This window comes from Parus major, chromosome 3 (assembly GCF_001522545.3).
Source record: "Parus major isolate Abel chromosome 3, Parus_major1.1, whole genome shotgun sequence".
NCBI lineage: Eukaryota > Metazoa > Chordata > Aves > Passeriformes > Paridae > Parus > Parus major.
In genome coordinates, this window is record NC_031770.1 from 89,905,627 (window position 1) to 89,927,326 (window position 21,700).

Sequence of the window (21,700 nt, forward strand, 5' to 3'; positions counted from 1 at the left end):
TCAGAGTCCTGTTAGACAAAGTGGTGTGCCTCAGGGGTCTGTAGTGGGACCAGTACTGTTTAATGTCTCCATCAGTGATTGACATGGACATTGGGATCGAGTGCACCCTCAGCAAATTTGCCAACAGCACCAAGCTGAGTAGTGTGGTTGGCATGCCTGGGGTGCCATCCAAAGGGACCTGGACAGGCTCAAGAAGTGAGCCTTGGGAGCCACAATGGGGTTCAACAAGGCCAAATGTAAAGTCGTGTACTTGGGCTGGGGAAGTCCAGAACCATCACTATGGTTTGGGAGATGAAGGGATTGAGAGCAGCCCTGCTGAGAAGAACTTGGGGGTGCTGGTAGAGGAGGGTTGGCAAATACGTACTTGCAACCCAGAAAGCAAATTGTGTATTGGGCTGCATCAAAAGGAGTGTGGCCAGTAGGATGAGGGAGGGGATTCTGCCCCTCTGCTCTGGTGAGACCCCACCTGCAGTGCTGCATCTAGCTCTGGGATCCTCAGCACAGGAAAGACATGGACATATTAGAGTGGATCCAGAGGAGGTTAGAGAGCTGTAGCACCTCTCCCTATGGAGACAGACTGAGAGAGTTGGGGCTGCTCTGCCTGGAAAAGAGAAAGCTCCAGGGAGATCTTATTGTGGCCTTACAATACCTAGAAGGGGCCTATAAGGTAAATGGATACAAACTTTTTAATAGGGACTGTAATGTTAGGACAAGGGGCAATGGTTTTGAAATAAAAGAAAGCAGATTTAGTCTAGATGTAAGGAAGAAGTTTTTTCACTGAGGGCGTTGAAGCACTGGAACAGGTTGGTCATAGAGTATATGGTATATGCCCCATGCACAAGAACTTCACAGGCTGGATGAGGGTCTGAGCATCTTGAGTGGAAGATGATGGGGTAGGTGGAATAGATAAGCTTCAAAGGTCTCTTCCAAACCAAACCATTCCATGATTCTGTGAATAGTATGCCTTGCTGTGGGATGACTTGTAGGTAAAGGAGCATTGCTGCTGATCTGCTCATGTATGCAGTCAGCTGCAGAATTTGCTTACTTTCAGTATTAGGAAATATGCCGATCACAGTGTTTCAAATGGCCACTGGTTTAATTTTTCTGGGAGTCGATGTTTCTCTGAATTGGGAAACTATTGTAATTTAAAAAGAACCCTTGTAGTTGCTGCTGTTGAAGCAGTGTTTAATGTTGTGTGGCTGTTGGCAGGAGACTTGATGCATTTTCACATGACCCCTTCTGGAACAAAAGCAGATTGTTTCCTTCTGTTTTTCTGTTACACAAATGAGTTCCTTTTGAAACCATTTCTTTTTCTGCAAACTCTGGAAATCGACACCAGGAGTAGTTTTTCCTTTGCTGTGTCTTTTACAATCTGCTGTCTGATAATGCTGGCACAAAAAAGCTGCTTTGGGGTACCAGCCCAAAAAAGCTGAGACCTCTGCAGAGAGCCTCCTCCTCTTGAGGAATGAGTTTTTCTTCCAGTTTCATGGAGGGATTCAAAGTAGACTTACATTTCTTCCTGCCTTTAGTATAACTAGGCAGAGTTTATTTCTGGTTTCTTAATTGTTTCATTTACATAAATGCATTTTTAGTGTCCAGTAAATGTAGCAAAATATGTAGCAAGTCAGTTCTGAACTGAGCTTTTTTGGATATTTTAGTTTAACAAACCATTGATTTTGTACCAGTCTCTGCCATCTGAAGCCGTTGCCTGTGAGAAGCGAAGTTGAAGTCAGATACAGATTATTGGCTGATGCGGTGCTGCGTAACTAGATCAATTAGTACTGGATCAAAAGAGCAAGAAATTGATTAAGTGGGGATCTCAAACAAAATTAATCATTCACCAGGGATTTGGTTTTGTGGCAATATTTAATAGCTGACAAATTTTTAAAAAAGACGGGGTGACCAAAAAAGGTGCTTTCTCTAAATATGTTTTTTTTCTCCTGGTAATTATATACTCATTTCTCACAGCCTTCCTGATGTTCATGCTCCTGGTGACACAGGTTATACTTCCTTATTCCTAGGACACCAGTGTGCCAGTGCTGCCCATTCACACAAGTGCTCACAGTACAATAGCTGGTGAGGTAACATAACCCCAAAAATGCACTTTCTTCTGAAAGTGTTTGCTTACTTGATCTGGGCTTCCTAAGTCAGAAAATAAAACCAGTATGAATCAGGGCTGCAAAGTACTTTTAACACTTCTGGTTATTTTGATCAAGCCTTTTTGTATGTGCCTGGTGACCAGATTCCAGTGATGTTTCTGTGGCTTTCTGTAGTCCCAAGCAGTGTGACACGGAAGGAAGAGTCTCTTCTGTGTGTCCCTGAGAGCCCTGCAGGGAACAGTGGGTGCTGGTGCAGGCAGAAGTCCTCAGGGAGCCTATCGGTCTCCTGCCTGGGGCCCTGCACTGCAGGGATGTGGGCTTATATAGACCACAGAATGGAAATGCATGACCTAAGCCCCTTGTATTTGCTTGGTCCCATGGGAAGTCAAAGCCCCTGCAGGCCTTCCAGCACTGGTTCCCAGTCCCACTTGGGACTGGCGAGAAAGCATTGTTTGGATCGTGCTTGTATTTTCTTGTTGGACCTGGATGAAATTGAGGTTTCAGTCCCAGATGACTAAAACCAGAGGATATATGATTAATTTAACGTGCATAAAACAGAAATCCCCTAGAGATGGGATTTGCACAGGTGGCAGAGAGATATTTCCTTTAGGTAGCACTAAAAAAAACAACAAACCAAACCAACTTTTTTTACTTAGCCATATAACTACATAAAAGCTTGTGTAATTGGTGCTGTAGGTATACTGACAGCATGTGTTACTTATGTTATTTTCTCATAGCTAAAACTTGTTAATATTAGTACTTAAGGAAAGGAGAAACACCACAAAGTGAAAACCATTCTATTAGAAGTGGATAAAATTCTGTTAGTGAAAATACAGTATAGTTCTGGATAGAAAAGAGGAAATTGGAAGGGTTGGGATTTTTTGGGGTTTTTTTTCTTAATCAAGAAGAAAATTACTTCCTCTTCTCTTGGAAACAGCTTTGTGCACAGTTGTCTGTGCTCATGGACATTGTAGATGCTTCTTTCCTGCTTTTCCTGCTTCGTGTAGTGAGGTACTACAACATGGGTGCCTCCATGTGCAGACCAGGTGCTACCAATAAATAGTGTCCATGTGAAGAGCTGACAGATGACATTTGAATCACTGTACTGATGTTGGATGAATTTTATCTGGTAATGTCTTACCAGTAAGCAGTTTCTGGAACTGGAGATGCTCATGCCATGAGATGCTGCGTTTTCTCCCCAGACTCTGCAGCCGTGACTGTTGATCTCTTGGTTTTATGGGCTGTTAATCAGAGCTGTAATCAGTCACCTATCTGCAGGCAATAGCAGAGCCAGTTTTTATTTTTTTCCTCATTCCCTCCTCCCTAGATAACCTTGCTAGTTATTTGAGACCCTTTTTTAAAATAGCTTCATAGTCTTCATCTGAAAATTTCGATGTTGCTGGCTTTCTCAAAGTCCAGTCCTCCTTCTCATTGTGGGACCTTTCAAGATGCCAGCTTTTATTTGCATGTACAAAATACAGAATTAAACAGAACTTCAGGTTAATCTGAACTCATTATTTTAAGCTTGTGTGCATCTTAACTATGATTAAGTACTTCAGTGGGAAATGTAGCTCATACACCAGTGACTCTCTAAGACTGGAAATAAGCTTTATGTACTTAATATATTCTGAGAAAGTCCATTATGTTTGCTATAATTCTTGCATACTAGTATTTTTTTGTTAACCCTAACAGAATGTGTTCATGGTTAAGCTATTTTCATGAGCAGAAGAACTAACTTTCTCCTTTTCTTTCCATTTCAGTAGGTTGTAGAATGGAACATATGGATAAAACAATCAACAGTTACTTTGATGTTTGGCTTGGACCCAGAGGTAAGATTTTTCTTAAGTTAACACATAAATAAAACTGATCTTACTAGAACATAAGTAATGTTTTTCCTCTAACTTGACATTGATAGGTGACAACTTTCTTTAGAATCTGCAAAGCATCAAAATGTCTGACAGTGTAATAAATAAGAGTCTGTTCAATGCTTCTGATCTTTTGACCTGAAGAGGTCATTCTTCTATCAGTTAAGCTCATGTTGTCTTAGTGGGTGACTTACCTTACTCAGATCTTTGCTGCTTTTTTCTTTCTTTTTAATTTAGTAATAGCTTTTATTCTAAAAAAAATAATTTTTCCACTTTAATTTTCATTTAATTAAATAAAAAATACTCTTGCCTTCATAAGTAGAACTTCTCTGGAATTTTTCACTAAAAATATCTGCAGTTTTTTGAAAACACTGCTTCTTTGAAACCATTATTTTTTTGAAGAAGCAGCAGTTTTGGTAGATTTTGCCCAGGGAAAACCTCTGCAGGTGGAGAGCTGCAGTCATGGTCAGTGTGAGGAAGTGAGAGGTTGTGGAACCAGGACAAACGGTGGCCTTATGCTGTGGGCTTGGGTAGGATGGTCCCCTTCCACTTGGTTCTGACCAGGCGGATTACATGACTGCATCCTGCACAGAGTGTGCAGAGCAGTGCTGCTCAGTGGCATGTGCTTTTTTCTTCTGACTGCTTCAGTAATGCCTTTTCTCTGTCCCACTCAAGATCCAGTGATGGTGCCCCTTCTTCACGGGAGAAAGTCTGCAGGAGGTGGAACAAGCCTCTGATTCTTCCAAGTGTGTTTTCTGTTTGCTTTTATTAGTGCTTTTATCTCAGTGCCCTTGTTGCCTCTTTCTTCATTCTAAGCGTGTTTAAATTAGCTTGGATGTTCTTATACAACTATTGCATGTGCTGGCATATGGTCTCTATTTGCTGTATAAGAAAAACCATGAACCATAAAGGTGGCAAATCCGAACAATTTCTTGGCTTGCCTACCTACTTTCCAACCTACAGTTTTAAGGCTTCATTTCTTACATTCAGGATCCATGTATGACTCCTTTAAAATTAAGTCAAGACTGTGAATGACAGCAATACTTGAATTGTTCATTTGTATTTTGGTTAACTTGGTTTCAATACTTTGGGTTGACTTTAGTGAGACGAGAGAGACACTGTGCTGTTGCCAGGTATGGACAACACAGTTGTGGTTCAAAAGGATCACACTAATGTTCCAAGTAGTCCCCTAAAATTCTGATTCAGAGTGGTTTATGTGCTTTTACTGAGAAGTTGATGCATTGCCAGCTGGTTACTCAGGTGGAACTGACTGCTCTGTGTTCCATACTTGTCCTTGCTCATACAAGGAGTCCAAAATTTAATTCTTTCTAATAGCACATATATGATCTAATTGTGTTACTATTGACTGAAAAATAACTATCAAGATCATCCACCTATAACTACAAAGGTATCTGATTCATTCCTAGGTTTGCTGACTCTAGGAAATAAGATGTGTACCATTGGGAAGGGTTGGTTTGAGAAAGTAAAGGGGAGAGCTTGGTTGAAGTTTTTCTTTATCATTTATCTGTGATATTCAAGTGGGTGACAGTTCTTAATGGTAATGAGTATTTAAAAAAAAAACTTAAGAAGTAATAACTTAAGAATATTTTTGCCTTAGGAAAATAATTATTTCTGCTTTCTTAAATATGTAAATAAAATGTTGTTGTTTGTAATGAGCAATGTGGCCCTTAGTAAGAGGGCTTGCTGCACGTCCTTCTTTTTTCTTTGATATTCCAGCTCTGGAAGCATTTTGAGTACAGCTATTTTTAGATGTGTTGAATTCTTCTCCTTACAAGATCTGAGTGTTTGTATGTTTTTGTTTGTTTGTTTCCCAGACCCCAGAGTAAAAGGATGGCTTCTTCTGGAGAACTACACACCTACCTTTATCTTCTCAGCCTTGTACTTACTAATCGTCTGGCTAGGGCCAAAGTACATGCGGAATAGGCAGCCGTTCTCATGCAGGGGTATTCTAGTGATCTACAACCTTGGACTTACACTGCTTTCCCTGTATATGTTTTATGAGGTAAGAGAAAAAGGGTTGGTCAGTTTTGCAGTGTCTGTTTTAATTACATTGCCTCTTGTTGAAAATAATCTCTGAGCAGAGTGCATCTGAATTCGGGAAGCATCTGCAGAAGTGGTGCGACCATTTTCAATGTCGCTTCTCTGGGGAGAAAACCCTAATTGTAGTGTTACCTCTAAGGATGGTGTGAAACAAGCCCTGCCTTAAACATCCCTGCTGACCTTGTTTAGCAATGTTTCAAATGTGCTTTGCTCAGTGCAAGTGAAGGCCTGATCTTTCAGCATGAACTTGGCTCTCCTTTAGTAAGTTCTCCTTGCTTGATGTGATTGTGCTGGTGGACTGTAGAAAGTACTTTGTAGCAAAACTGGCTTTATCTGCAGGGCAAAATGGTTTATTTACTTGTGTTTAATCATGCACACACTCCTTGCATCTATTTCCATAAGCTTCCTATACGTTCTTTTGCATCCTCTTGGTTTGGCTTGGAAAAAAAAAGTTGCTGAAACAGTGCCATTGTGATTCATCTGTTTCCTTGAGCTTAAAATCTAAACGTACAAATATATTTCTCACTGAACTGAACTTTCTGTGAACTTATTTCCTTTCATAAAAACCCAAAGATATAGGCAGTGTAAAGTTTTCCACTTCCCAGAGAGCTCTTTAGCTGCTTTTGCTCAGTACTGTATGTTTTTGTTCAAGTGAAAATGAAGAACTATGGAAGTGTAAATAATGTTGTGGTCAGAAAATTACTCTTTTACTTTAATGTTCAGAATATTCTGGCACACTTTTAACTAAAGTATTTTGTCTTTCTGTAACAAGATACTTCATTTTTCAACATCCTCTTTTAAATTCTTTCACTACAGTCTTTTCAAATACAACCTAGGGCTAAAACTACTAATTTTTATTTTTTTTTTTACCTCTGCATGAGCTTAGAAGTGCATATAAGCTGCAATTCTCCTTTAAGTTTGTAGTTAATTCTGTAGTATTTTACAAGGTGAGTGTTTAGAGATGAAGTGATTTAAATTCAATGTTATTTCTCTTGTATAGTGAATTGTCTACTCAAAAATTACTGTGTTGGGTTATTAAGAAATTTGATACTTAATTGTTCAGTTGGAAGCAGTTTTGGATTCAGTAGGTACTTGGAGCTACTTGTGTTCTTGATGTGCTTACATTTCTAACCTCCTTGTAAGGATGTTATAATCCAGAAAAGGTGTGTGTTGATCAGTTTAATTTGTCTAAAAGTAGTGTTGATGTTGGCATCAATGTCCATCTGTATTATTTTTTGCAGGTAATATCTACAGTTATATAGTGATCTATTGTTTTAACTTTCAGTTATGTTATTGACAGTTTACAACTGCAGACTTTTCTTCAGTTGTACCAAGTGTGGATAAAACTCCCAGGATAGTCAATCTTTCTTCTTTGAACACTTGGAATAAAACTCATAGTTTCAAAATTACTGTAACGTTCTGCTGTGTTACAAAACCTGCTGGTAAATTTAAACAAGAGAAAATGCCTAAACTGTTGATCCTATAAATGCCTTTTCCCTGCTAACAATAAACTGGTTACCAAGGGAGGACTGTTCATTATATGCTGAAGTAGTCCTCATACTTGTAACCAGATAAATAGCTGTTATATCGTGGAGCAACGACATAACTAAAATACAGTGAATATTAAGATCCCTTGTTCCAATATAATGAAATGTTTTACATGAAAATGAGTGTTGTTCTTAATCTAATATTATCCTTATGGAATTGTTCATTGGTATTGTAAATATACCTTCTCCTTGTAAATGGACATAAATAAAGGTAGTGCATTTATGGAGATCATTAAACACATGATGGTGGCAATGAAATGTGGTTGGCAGCACTTACAAGCTGGATGTGAGGGCAGGTGATGCTCTGCAACAAGGGACTGATCCCATTAAAATGCAAGAAAGCAGAAAGTCATGCTGACATAACACCACAGTGTTTGATGTTTGCAGGGAGACAGCCAAAGGGCATAGGGAAAAATGGGTTCCTGCACCTCCAGGTATGTTCTCTGTCTCAAGTACCTGCACAATTACCTGCACAATTACCCCCGTTGGTGCATGTGATACCCTTGGTTGTGTCTATCAGTCTTGGAAATTTTCCTTTGAAGGACTAGCCATATATCAGTAGCAATTTATAGTACACTTACTTGTTTTTAAGCTAGAATGATGAGGAACAACATTCAGAAAACTTGTGTAACTCCCTGTTTTTCTCCTTGTTGACATTTTGAGTTTCAGTTGGATGAAAATTTTTCAGTCCTACTGTGTGGAAAATCATAACGTGTCACCAGTTATGAACTCGTTTAGTAGCCTGTCTGAAAATAAGTTGCTTTAATAGCTTGTGTACAGTACACCTGAAACCCTACTTTGAAGTTTTCCCTGAATTATAGCTATGGTGATTCAGGTCATGATTCATAGCATCACAGCTCAGTTTGCATATTATGTGACCAAAACAAGATGTTAAAGTGAGGCATCCTCCCAACTGGGATGAAAAGGATGACCTACTTGGTTTTCCAACCTTTATGTCTGAATTATTGTAAGAAATATCATGGGGGAATTCGGCATCACAGCATTTGTGTAACTCTAGGTATTGTGCACTTTGGTCTAAAATTGCTAGAAATTTTTAGACCTGTTATGTGGTATTCCTAATAGTTTCTGTCTGTGCTTGCTATACCTTTTTATTGGGATATTTAATGACTTGGCTGGGTTTTGGTGCTTGCAGAGAAATGGACTGCACTTGTCCCTGACAATATAACAGGCAAGACAGATCTAGGGGAGCTGGAGAGGTTTCTCTAGGCTAATTTATCACATACTTCAGGAGGACAGTATGTTCTTTTGGGACAAACATATTTTTATTCTGTAAAAATCTACAGTGCTTGAACTTCAAGTAGAAATAACACTCTTATGCCTCAGGCAGGGGCTTCAAAGGGAGTCATCTTGTGTGGTGAAGGTGCCTATCAGGGACTGGCAGGGGTTACAGGATATGGGCTGATCACTTGCTGGCTGGCATGGCTGTGTCTGGAGGGGCTGGAGGAGCAGCTGGAACAGCAGAGACAGCACTGCATCCCCCTGTGCTGCTGCTCTGTGCTGGGATCACAAGGTGTCTTGTGAACACTGAGTAGGGCCCGTGCCTCTCTGCTCGAGTCTCAGCTGGGTGATTTAGCAAAGAGGGGAGAATGCCAGCTACCCCATTATACAGCACACAGACCTATGTTACTTCGGGGTGTTTATTAGCAAAACTGGCCAAGTGATCTGGACCACCTGGGCTTTCATTAGAGAAAACTGGTCAATGATGAAGGCTCACTTTCTTAATCAATCTCTTTGCTGTCTTTTTTCGGCATCTTCTGAAAAAATTAATTCCCTACTGAATCTGCCTGGGAAAAGTCTTAGATTTTCCTGATGAGTGGGGTGTTGCATATGCTGTAGGAAAAGTTTTAGGAAGCAGGGGACTCTGAAAAATACTGTGTCACATGAGCCATGGGTGGCAGCTAGGCTGCTCTTTCTTCTCCCCTTTCTTTCTCCACCCTCCTAAAGTCCTTATCTCTGCTTTAGAGTAACTGCGTTCATGTAAAGATAAAGTTCCCTATCTGTGCAGGCATTTGCTTGCTTTGATCAGACATGACCTTCTGTTTCTCTTCATTCTGATCTAGCCCTGTTTTGAACCTTGTAAACCCATCACGCCTCGACAGCATGATGCAGTGCTAGGTCTCCTATCTGCCCCTCTCCAGTGAGTCTCAGACTTTAGTTTTATCATGAGAAAAAAACAAAATCCTCCCAGTAACACCTCTCCTCCACCCACTCAGACTGGTGTTAAGAGTTCTGGCTTATTTTGGCAGCAAAATTGATAAAATAGCATATGCCGCGGCATTTCAAGGAATTCAGTAACAGAATTACAAAACTGACTCAATAGGAAAAAAGAAAACTTCATTGCAGGGGAGGAAAGTGTGGGTTGTTTCAGCACAAATGCAACCTTGAGCTTCAGGTTTTTCCCCTGAACTGAGGGATTTAACGTTGAGTTTGAGTACCATTTTAATTAGCTTATGAAGGAACTGTCTTTTTGTGCTGCTTAGAAACCACATGACGTGGTTTACTCAAGTGCAAATGGTTATAATTGGCCTTTTCTGCACATGTTAATTTCTTGAGAGAAAATTTGCCTGCGATTGTTCATCAGCAGTGCCATCAGCAGGCCTGGACTCCTGCCAGCCTGAAGATGAAGGACTTCTGGAGACAGCAGGCAAGAAAGGAAAGGTTGTCTCAAGGCTGTGTTGACAGAGGAGCCACCACTCTATTTCTGGGCAAGTCTCAGACCTACTGTACTGTAGTGCAAGGGGAAATGCTGGCCATCCAGGGAACAGACCACAAAAATTGTGTGAGCAAGGACTTAAATGCACTGCTGGAAATTTTTGACCCTTCCTTATCACTTTTGTGGTGGCAGAGATGCAGCTCCCTGGGGCTGTATACCCGTGGATAATGGAGCCATTTGTGGTCATGTTTCAGAGTGATCTCTTGGTTTTGTTTTCTGAAGCCTTCCGGCATGTGATGAAAGTATTGTGGGTGCAAGAAATAATGGTGCCAGGCAAAGGAACAGCTGGATATTGGGGAAGAAGATTATTTACATGTATGTTGCACTGAGTAAGGTTTGTGGGCAGCAGGAGCAGTTTGTGGGCAGCTGTAGCAGCTTTTTACCAATTAGTTCCTTCTGGAAAGTGGGGAATGAAATTATTTTTGTGACTATACTAGCTATTTATATGATAAAAGATGCTGACATTTTCTACAAATGTTGCTTTGCTTATGTCATTTGTGGTTGTGAGAGTGTTAAATTCCTAGCATGCAATAATACGTTCTTTTGTAAACAAAGGAGTACAAGGTTGAGCTCAAGCCACTGCTCATAGCCACACTGATGGCATTCTCCTTTAGAGAGGTGGGATCCATTGAGACACCTTTGGTTGCTTTACACTCTAGGTGGTGAACCTGTACCACTTGCAGGAAAAGCTCTGTGGATTCACTATGCCAGCCTTTACTGGGAAGAAGTTTATGGAGTGCAGCATTAATGATGGACATTGTTTATATTGTAATTAATCCAAACAATGTTACTTTCCTTCTATTCCTAACACTTCCTTGAACTATGAGAATTGTATGAAAACATCTGTAAGCTCTTAACATGATCACAGCACAATGTGGTCTTCTGTCTAAGGGACTGGCGGGCACTTGCAAGGCCACAGTCTTTCCCTCAGTGGCCTGAAAGTGGCTTGGTGAAAAGCTTGCTCTGGGGCACAGCTGGTCCTTTATCAAGGTACTACTTTTAAACTGGTGTCCACTGCAGAGCCCTGTAGCCAGGAGAGGAGTTCTTCCATGGCTGCCTTCTCTTTATTGCTTGGGTAGGGAAAGTGCCTGGGTCTGCTGCTGATGTGCATGGCTGCCCTGCCCTTGCTGTGGCAGCATGCTATTGATTTATCTGTAATACAGAAGATAGTTCCAGGTCTGTGTATTATGATATAACTAGATGTACATTTTTTCCCCTAAATTGCAGCAATAATTCTGTCTCAGAAGGTCAAAAATAATTACCTAGTCTGACTGAGTATTTTAAAAGCTAATTTAGGGGGAAAATGAGGCATGAAAGAAATAGCATTTGAGAAAGGTAGATCATTTAAGTGATAATCTTTATTGAAGCTTTTAAAATTAGCTTCCTGTTCACAGTTCTGAGCAGCATTTAGTCATACCAGATATTGTAGTCCTTTAATCAAGTGATCTTTTAAAATGGCTTTTAGTGCAAGGAGTTTCTACAGTGGTTTTGCAAAGCTATTTTTTATTCTGCAGTTAGATAAGGCCAAAAACATACAACTTGCTTCTGCCTTTCAGATGTTTTTTAAGATATCTAACGGGTTTTTTCTTCACTTGGGAGTTGCCTAAAGCTGTTACTCCTCTCCTCATGCTATTCCCAAGAGGAAGAACATCTTTATAAACAGCTTATGTCCAACGATCCTCTGTTAAGATATTAAAGGGGTTCTTGTTCACATCCTTGCACATACTCCCTCCTCCCATTCTACCTTCAAGCTGTCCTACCATCTCCTACCATCTGTGAAAGGGTGAGAACATCCAGCATGGGTCTTGTTTCTCTAGAGATTTCAGCCAGCCCTCCACAACAGACACCCTGTCATCTGTCATGACTAATAAATAGTTGGTCATTGCTCTTAAGAGTGATTTTTTTATCTTTGAGGTGTTACTTGTTAGACCAGGAAGTCAGGCAGGAAGTGGCATATCCTGCAGAGGAAGTCACATATATTGGGAAGGATGTAATGTACTTGGGATGAGTGAATTGCTTAAAAAGATCTTGGAAGAATGGCAATGCAGTGAAACATCTGTTGTTAGCTGTTAAGGAGAGCAAAGCTGAAAATATGTGGTTGAAAAAATTGTAATCACATCTCTTGAGTAAAAAATTTCTTAAAGATGTAACTCTTTCCAAAAGTAATCAGAAGAAAAATGCACTTACTGAACTTTGGTTATTTTCTTTCTCTAAGAATGAGACTATCAGCAAAGAAGGAGATTTCTTGAGAATGTGTGTGGAATATGACTCTGAAAGTGCTCACACAGTGTGGGATAAGTGGGGATAAAATGTTACCTCCTACTTTTATTTTGGTACACCTCAATTGGTAAAATGTATTAATTCACCCTTCCCTATGATTTGATCACTGCCTAGAACTTGTATTCAACCTAATGCCACCCTCAGGTGCCCAGGATTCTCTTGACACCAGATGTCTGGGCAGAGCCACTGTGGCAGTTCGCAGGTGCCACGGAGTTCAGCCTTCTCCCCAAATAACATTATTTTTTTTTATTTGCTCAGCTGGTGACAGGAGTATGGGAAGGAGGATACAATTTCTTCTGTCAGGATACACACAGTGGAGGAGAGGCAGATATGAAGGTACTGTAATGGAGACTTAGAGTTGGTAATGTTTCAAATTGTCCACTTGAGTGTAAGTGAAGAGCAGAAAGGTATTGATTATGCACATTTGGCTTAAACTATGAACTTTTTTCCTCCCTTTGCAGTGCAATGGACAGTGCACTGTCAGACATAAGGTATTTTTGTGAAAAGCTACCTGCAAATTTTCAAGTGTCCCCAGATGAAAAAATGAGGACTTGGCCTTCTGACTGTATCCCACCACTCTGTTTTGAGACTACCCTTCTCTTTCTGAGATGTGGTGATACTTTCTTCTGGTCAGGCTTCTGACCACTCCTTTACAGAGAGCACTGCAGCAGCAGCTGTGGTTAAGTATTTTCTTATATCTCCCAGGACAACCCAGATGCACAGCACTAGCCTCATGAAGTAGTCTTTGTCATCCTGTTTTCATCTGTAGCTATATATTTGTTCCTCGATCTCCTATGGAGAAACATGCAGAACTGTTACAGAATATCCCAGTAGTGTCTTTAGTCCAAGTAGTGCAGGGCAGAATCTGGATTTTAATTACTTAGATAACATAAGTTGAAAGCCCCCACAATGTGCAGTGCTTCTAAAACTTGATTCCTCCTTTCCAGATCATACGTGTCCTCTGGTGGTACTATTTCTCCAAACTCATTGAGTTCATGGATACCTTCTTTTTCATTTTGAGGAAAAATAATCATCAGATCACGGTTCTGCATGTCTACCACCATGCAACAATGCTGAACATCTGGTGGTTTGTTATGAACTGGGTGCCTTGTGGTCACTGTAAGTACCTGGGTTATGGTGGGCTAACATCTGCAACAGGGGCTTTGTTTTGGTGGTCTTTTGATCAAATATCTCTGGTACCTTCAGCTGCAGGATTTGTTCTGTACCATATTAAGCTGCTTTGCTGAATTGCAACTATTGTAGATGGTTGCATGAATTTTGCAGCCAGTGCAGCCTCTAGGAAAGAGTGTCTGTGTGACATTCAGAATTTATGTGGCAGTGTGACATTTATCAGGTGAATTAGCCTAGGTCAGATACCTATCAACCTTTCTCTCTGTTTTTGCTGTAGTTACAGTACTTCTGATGAAACAATACTCTTTCCCAAGTCAAGCCAGAAGCTCGCTTCAGCTGTAGAACAGCTAAAAGTGACTCTTGGCCTTGTATCTTTAAAGTGCACTTGAGATATGACTTTCTTAATTTAATCTTATTATACCACTGGCCATAACAAATTATTTCAATTAAAATCTCGTCCCCTGAGCACTAATGAACATGAGGGAATGAATCTTAAGTGGAAGATTTCCATGTTTCTCATGTCTAAATCCTGCTAACCTTTGGCAACCCGGCTTTAATTCTTTATTTCTCTTGCATTTAGCTGGCCATATAGTTTCCTAACTGCATTAGCATGGCTTAGCTGTGGTTAGGATGTGCAGCTTATAGATATTAGCTTTGTTGAACACTCCATTCAAGAGAAACCTTTTCAAACCCGATGGATGTGAGCTACTGGCAATGCAGACCAAAAGGTTGCATTCCTTAGGAGTCTGCTCTCTGAGCCAAACAGCATAGAAACTTTTATTTGTTTTGTGTTGTCAGCACAACGGTGAGTAATACTGAACTTATAAAAAGTCTGCATCTGGAAACACATTCTCCTCCAAGGAAGTCAATCCTTGTTCATACAGCAGTCAAAACTTCATATACTTAGATTCTATCTTGTTCTTATGTGGTCTTGAAAACACTTTTGTGCTATTTCTAGTCATGTGTTTTTCTTCTTCTAAGCTTTATGTTCTGTTGTGTCATCACAGTTCTTTGCAGTTCAGTGTTAAGCTGGAAGTTTCTTGAATGACTAAAGCTGTAAGCAAGGACAAATAAAATAGCTACCTTGCAGTTTCTGAAGGTATCTGAAGCTTTTGGTTATGACAAAATTGGCTTCTGCGTGGAAGGAAGTGAAATCAATCTAAAAGTAGATGGGTGAAGCTATTGATTGTTTGGTATGTGAGCATTCCTCCTTCTTATCAGTTTCCTCAGTTCCCTTGGGATACCACAACGTAGATGTGAAAAAGAATAACTTGAGGAAGCAAAACCAGAAGGCTGGTGTAAAGCACAAAGCTGCAGAGCAGCTCAGCTCCTCCATTGGGTAGGCAGAACGAAAAACAGGGTAAAAAAAGAACCCTCTTGCTTCTCTTCTAAGATAAATCATATTTTAAATAGTAACATTTTGAACTTGTTATTTTTGTAGGTTCTGTGAAACAGCATGTTCCTTCTTGGTAATGCAGTGTACTTTCTTTTTCCCTTGCCCTTTTTTTAGCTTACTTTGGTGCCACACTGAACAGCTTTATCCATGTCCTCATGTACTCCTACTACGGATTGTCCGCTGTTCCAGCAATGCGTCCTTATCTGTGGTGGAAGAAGTACATCACTCAGGGGCAGCTGGTGAGTGATTGGCTCTTCAATGCTTCAGCGGGCTCTTGTATTCATGATGAGGTCTTCTTGTCCTTACTAAGTCAGGAAATTTTGGCAGGGGATAGAAGAAGAGAGAATGAGAGCTAGTACCTTCTACATCTTGTGGTGCATACATCACCTTAGAAATCCAGCCTCTGCACGTCTGTTTGCTCTGTTTTCAGGACAGTGGGGAGCTGGGGACTGGGATGTACATGAATCAGCGCTGAGGTCTGGGGATCTTTCTCCCCCCCACCATGTCGTGTAGTTAGATGCATTTGGGAGTTGGCAGTGCTGGGATTTCTGGGACTCAGTAGCCAGGGGAGGAGGCTTTTCTTCCAAGCCCACTTGAACTTGCCTGCTCTTCCCTGTGCTTGGTTGGTCAGGCTGGGACAGATCAGGAACTGAGTGCAATGCCATCCACAGCTAACAAGGGCCATTCTAGCCCTGCAGGACAATGCCTTTTTTTGTCCTACTTTTGCATGCAGTTGTAAATGGTTTATTAAAAACTATTTAATATTTCTGCTCTCTTTCTGCACTTATAATGGGCAGATTTTTTTCTCTTGTAATTCTGTGTCAGACTCCTTGTATCTGTTTGCATTGTTTCTAGTGTGTGTGGTGATGAAGACTGACCACTGTGTGCTGGAGGTGATAAGAGCAGGGAAATTAAGTAATACAGCACATGCGGTAGTGATACTGCACAAGAACCAGGTTTCACTGTGTACATGTCAGAACACAACAAGGAAATGTGCACGAGTGTTCTTGCTTCCCCATTTTATAGGGGGGGGGAAACTGAAACCTAGAGATAAATTATTTATATTCTTCCCCACCCCCCACCATCTCAGAGCTGTGAATAGTTTTGAAAACATTTGCTGGTGATAATTAATAACATTTACTGCCAGCAGTTCACAGTGTTGATTCTCAACATGTTTTTTTTAGCAATGTTTTTTCTGAAGGATGGCTAAGTATTGTAGCTGAGGGCTCATTATTTTCATGGGAGGGATGGGGGGGTTGCTTTAGTTTGAGGTTTGTTTCTGTTTTTCTTTCTGGATTTAGGGTCCATTCTTCATCCTGGTTGTTCTAGTGCTAGAATGCAGTGTCTCGGAGCTTCACTTGCTCCCCTGGCTATTGTCATAGCTGCTTTCACTTCCTTGCCTGCCCTACATGCATAGCTATTAGGGCAGCAAAATAGCAGGGCAGAACAGCCTTTCCCTTTTTAAATAAACATTCCCTAATCTGGTAGCCTTTATGTGAGCATGAATTTTGCCTAAGGCCCTCTGCATCACATAAGCCCAAACTCTGTTTTTCCAAAAGAGATAATTAAAGATAATTGTACCCTTATCCTCCTCCCTGGCTCCTCAGCTTTGCTGCAGCCTTTACCCCAAAAATTCTTCCACAGGAGCCATATGTCAGACAGGTCCTGTGTGGGAAGGGATTGCAGGGGTCTACATGTAGACCCAGTGACCCCAGGTCTTGTGCAGCTGAAGCAGTGAGATGCAGATCTATTCCATTAGGATGGTAAAGTCAAATCCCAGTGAACTTTCACTAGGAAGAAGGTGGTGTTTCTTCCTTGAGACATTTATACACCAGTTCTACATAGGTTACTCTAATGTTCTAAAATGGAAAAATAGAAATAAACACACCTAACAGCATACCACAGTCTGAATGTTGCTAACTCAGGTTTATGGGGAAAGCACTTCCCAAACACACAGTATTACGTACTCTTTACTTGTTTTGGAAATAACTGTTGAGATTTTGGTCACGGGTTTTTCCCTACTTCCATTAATGTGCTCCGTTTCTCTTATTTTTGTTTTCTCTCTCCAGATTCAGTTTGTCTTGACAATCTTCCAGACCAGCTGTGGTGTTGTTTGGCCATGTGCATTTCCTCAGGGGTGGCTGTATTTTCAGATTTTTTACATGATTTCTTTGATTATCCTCTTCACAAATTTCTATATTCAGGTAAAAGTAATATTCATCAACTCTTTCTAGCATTCTGCTGGCTTATCTCACTGGAAAGCTGTAACAGAAACATGCTTGCAATGTCCTTTTGCTATCCTTCACTAACATGCATATGTTCTCGAAGTATTACACTTGTTAAGCTACCATCTACTTTCAGATCTTCTGATGTTTTGTACCCATAATTCAGAGTGTTTAGTAATTTCAGTAAGCCAGAGTGATACACAAAAATGGCTTACTGCGATTTTAACTTCAGGTAAGGGAGAGGAAGAGCTTCATGTAATACAAACCTTTCCAGTCTGAAATACAAACCAGCAGCATGTGAACCTGTGAAGCATCTGAAGGAATTGTTCATTTCTGCTTTTACAAGGGGAGACTTCCTAAACTCACAACATGCAGAAATCTAGATTTTGTTCACTTCTACAGGCATTTCATTGTATTTTCATATGGAAAATTAGTGGATTTAGTTGTTTATATAAATCAGATTTCATGTTTGAACAGATCCAGACTTGGTATATGTTATTCTGAGTAGTTCACAACTGGGCTCTGTACAAAGAGGTACAACTACTGTCTAAAGAAATTCATGTACTACTGTGTGCAGAAAATCAAACCAACAGCCTGCTGCCCCCAAAAAAGCAAACTCTGTTATAGGTTTCAAATGTCATTTGAGATATTTGAGCATTTTGGTTCTGGTGAGAATGATTCATGGGGGGAAAGCACAGCAGGCTTCCCAGTCTGTTCTTCAGGTACTTCTTGAAATCAGTCCCATGATTTCTATCACTTGCTGCACATGAATATGCTTATTAAACATTATAGTATATTCCAGATATTACTTGATTTTCTTTGTCAGTTTTGCTCATATTTTAACTTTTAATTGTTTAAATTCCTTTGGGGAATTTTATTTGGGGAAATTCATTTGGGGAAATGTGCTTTTGTCAGGCAGCTGAGCCCCTCTGAAAAAAAAAAATATCTGTTTTACTGTCTGTAATTTTTTTAGATAGTCTCCCCAGTCCTGTTGGGTTTTGACTCTTGTGTTAGCCAATGGAAATTCCTATCACATTTCTATCTCTGAACTTCCCTCACTTTTGTTGTTTACCTACCTCTTGTTCTGGCTTTGTTCAAGGTACTGTCACCTGCAGTGCCTCAAACCTTCTTCCTCACATGTCATTTTGAGTATATTCTTATCCCCTAGTGTGCTCATAAAATTGCTTCCCTTGTTTCTAATTTACTATTAGTATAACACTATCATCATACTGCCAAGCCTTTTTCTTTTCAAGTGAACTACTCCTCTCACTGTGATGAATGAAAGGCATAGTGTAGTCTCATACACAAAAAGTAGTAGAGCTTGTTAGACTCTTACCACCGGCACAAGGTCTTCAAAAATGATGAATGCAGGTTTACTTTTGTGTTTCTAGAGTTACTGTGAGGAAGTGGTTATTTATATCTAATTAAGCAAAACATGTGTCTTTTGGTGTATTCTAGACTTACAACAGGAAGGCATCCTCGAGGAGGAAAGAGTATCAGAACGGCTCCACAGCCATTGCAAATGGGTACACAAACAGCTTTTCTTCCCTTGAGAACAATGTGAAACAAAGGAAACAAAGGAAGGATTGAAGACCAAACTGAAAAACCATTTTGATAACCCCAACAACAAAATCATCTGATTGTAAGCACAATGAGAGTTGTGCACTAATACTCTAATGGCTACTGTAACTATTCCTGCCTAGAATAGTGTGATTTATGTAGGACTTAACCAGTGCAAACACCCTAGAAACTGTATACAGAACATAAAAGTAGGTTAAAGTTTAAAAATAATTCTGGGCTGTCACTGACCCTGCTATAGACTATGGAAGGGAGTATTATCATATTATCCGACACTGCTGTTGCCTTACTAGTCAATATGATAGGTGCTGAATTATGATTCACAATTTGAAAACACTGTAATCTAAACCTCCATTTTTTTAACTAGATCATGCATGTGATTGTAGAGGTAATTTGTATGATGCTGGTTTCAGTAGATAAACACACATGCCTTAAATTAAAAAGCAGGGCCCAAAGCTTATTACTGGTTTAAAAATTAGGGTATGTTTCAACTTTTCAGTTGATTGACTTTTTAATAAAGGTCATTTAGAAGAATCCATTGATCATTTTACTGTTCTGTATGTGATACACGATGCTACGTATCTCTTACTCGATACAGTGAAATTGGAAATGGCGCATTTAGTTTTGTATATTTGGCTTTAATTGACTCAACAGTCACAAAACAGATGGAAAAGTTATTTTACCTTTTTAATAGATCTTATTTTTTTATTTGAAGTGCGTCACTAACATAAAAGTAATTGGCACTTACACAGTCGAGTAAGATTTAAATATTGTCTCTAAAGTTTAGAGCATATACAGGGTGGACCCATCTATTCTTTTTACTTTTTTTCTTTTTTTTCTTTCTTATTTCTGAGAATTCTTAAATGCTAAATGAAGAGTGGTTTTTAATATGAAACTGGCAGTTTCAAGTATTATTACCATAGCCATATCCGTATTTTAGGAGCTACTGTTTAAGTCTGTGACATATCCAAAAGTGTATTTAAAAGTAGAGTCAGAAAGATGTTTTTCTGATGGAATTGTCTGTATTTAAGTTGGTATCTGAACTGTTCTTCATGTAGCATATGTTCACTTTCAAAATGTGCCTAACACAAGGATGTTTGTTTTTTTTTCCCCAAACAAGCAAGTTTCAACAGTTGTAACTCATAGCTAATGTTTTTTAAATGTTACTGAAATGTGCTGGAAATGTCTGTTTCTGTAATGTGAGTTGTGTGTATCACTGGTAATGTTTTGGCTTGTTATCTAAGGATTTGGGTTGAGTGCTAGTTAAAGTTACTCCTTCTTGTAAAATGCTGTCTTGCACATATGGGGAGTCAGTTGCAAAGCCAGTATCTGGTATTCTGGTATCTGCCATGGTGGAGTCCATTAAGCTCTGAAAAATTGAACTGTGCAAGACATTCTCCTGGTGATTGCTCAAGTTTAGCTATTTGGTTTTTTGATATTTATATAAATGCCAGTTTTAACACGTTTAATTGTTTTTAAATCTTTCTTAAAATTTTTGCACATCTCTTAAGGAATTAATAAGTTCTCTAACTAGCCTTGTGGGTTTTCATTCTTTGTTTTGAAGGAGACACTGTCTGTTATGTTTACATTATCGAAGCTTGTGCGTGTGTCTACATTTCTAGGTACTGGTTTTCAGAGTCTTTACATAGCTCAGTACAGCAGCTATAATGTTCAAAATAGGCTAAATGTGCTAGAAATAAACTCTTGGCTCATCTGAATATACTTCATTGTTAATGTTTGACATGGTTTAATCATTAAAACACTTTTGATGATCTTTGCCTGAATTCTGTGGGTTTGTAGAGATTTAATGCATTGCCCCAGCCTGCATCAGGCCAAGGAGGAGCCACCATGATGGAAGAGCAGCTGCAGATTTCAGGGACATTTAGCATACCAGAGATTTGGCAAAGAATTTTTTATAGAAACCTTTGGCAGTTACCCTGTTCCCTCGCCTGGCTGTGGAAATACTGGTCCGTGTGCTGGATTTAACTCCCGCTGGGATTACTGACTCACTGAATGCAGAGCAGCCCCAACAACTCCAGATGATGAGTGCCAGGAGCAAAGCTTAATGTGACTGAGAGGGACTTCCTGCCTCAGCTGTCCTGTCTGTAAAATGGGGATAATACCTCTCTCTAGAATGGGAGCATTTCTCCAATTTCCCTTGCCCTTAGGTGATTGTTTTGGAACCCTCTGATCTGAGTGTTTAATCAGTACATTGCAACAACCCCGGATAGGCTGGTGATGGACTTGGTAAAAACAGAGCTACGTATGTAGCTGGCTGTCTTTTCCCTTGCAGGCTCTTAACACAAAAAACATAGACCAGGGAAATGTGTTTGCACTGAGTGTGAAAGGCTCACAGGTTTTGTGCTGTATTGGTCTCTGCTGGGAGGGTGTTTTGAATGCCTGAGGTGGTTGTTAAGACAGTTTCCTTCACATGCCAGTTCAGCTATGAAACTGTGTCTTTTTCTAAGGAAGGCTCAGTAAGATGCAGTTCTTTGGATGTTAAGCCAGATCTCCAGGAAGTACCTAGGAGGCATAAGCCACGGCCCCAACCTGGCCTCCCTCTGTGAGCCAGCAGAGATGGGGCTGCTGCACTGCAAACCTCACCTTCAAGGTTGATGGCACATGGTGACAAAACCAAGTGACTTTGTCCAAAATTAGCAGGAGATGTGACCTTGGGAACATCAGCAGTGTCTACACCTGTGTGGCAAAAACTGTGGTTCCTGGATACTCCTCTACAATCTCAGTAGCAACTGAAAAGTGTCTGAGAGCTGGATAGGTTTGATC

At 40.1% G+C, this 21,700-nt stretch overlaps 1 protein-coding gene across 3 annotated transcripts in view; it reads left to right on the plus strand.

The window, feature by feature from the left end:
- ELOVL5 (ELOVL fatty acid elongase 5) overlaps positions 1-20,700 on the plus strand; it is a 39,524-nt gene extending 18,824 nt beyond the window's left edge. For 2 of the 3 annotated variants that reach the window (XM_015622015.2, XM_015622014.3), the window contains exons 2-8: positions 3,860-3,928; positions 5,800-5,987; positions 12,845-12,922; positions 13,534-13,705; positions 15,228-15,352; positions 17,183-17,317; positions 18,797-20,690. In XM_015622015.2, the coding sequence (XP_015477501.1) occupies positions 3,871-3,928; positions 5,800-5,987; positions 12,845-12,922; positions 13,534-13,705; positions 15,228-15,352; positions 17,183-17,317; positions 18,797-18,928 (888 nt within the window). In that variant the 5' untranslated portion in view covers positions 3,860-3,870 and the 3' untranslated portion in view covers positions 18,929-20,690. Of the gene's footprint in view, positions 1-3,859; positions 3,929-4,639; positions 4,711-5,799; positions 5,988-12,844; positions 12,923-13,533; positions 13,706-15,227; positions 15,353-17,182; positions 17,318-18,796 lie in introns of those variants that run through there. The other variant, XM_033513026.1, reaches the window with a different exon arrangement.
- The last annotated feature ends 1,000 nt before the right edge of the window (positions 20,701-21,700 follow it).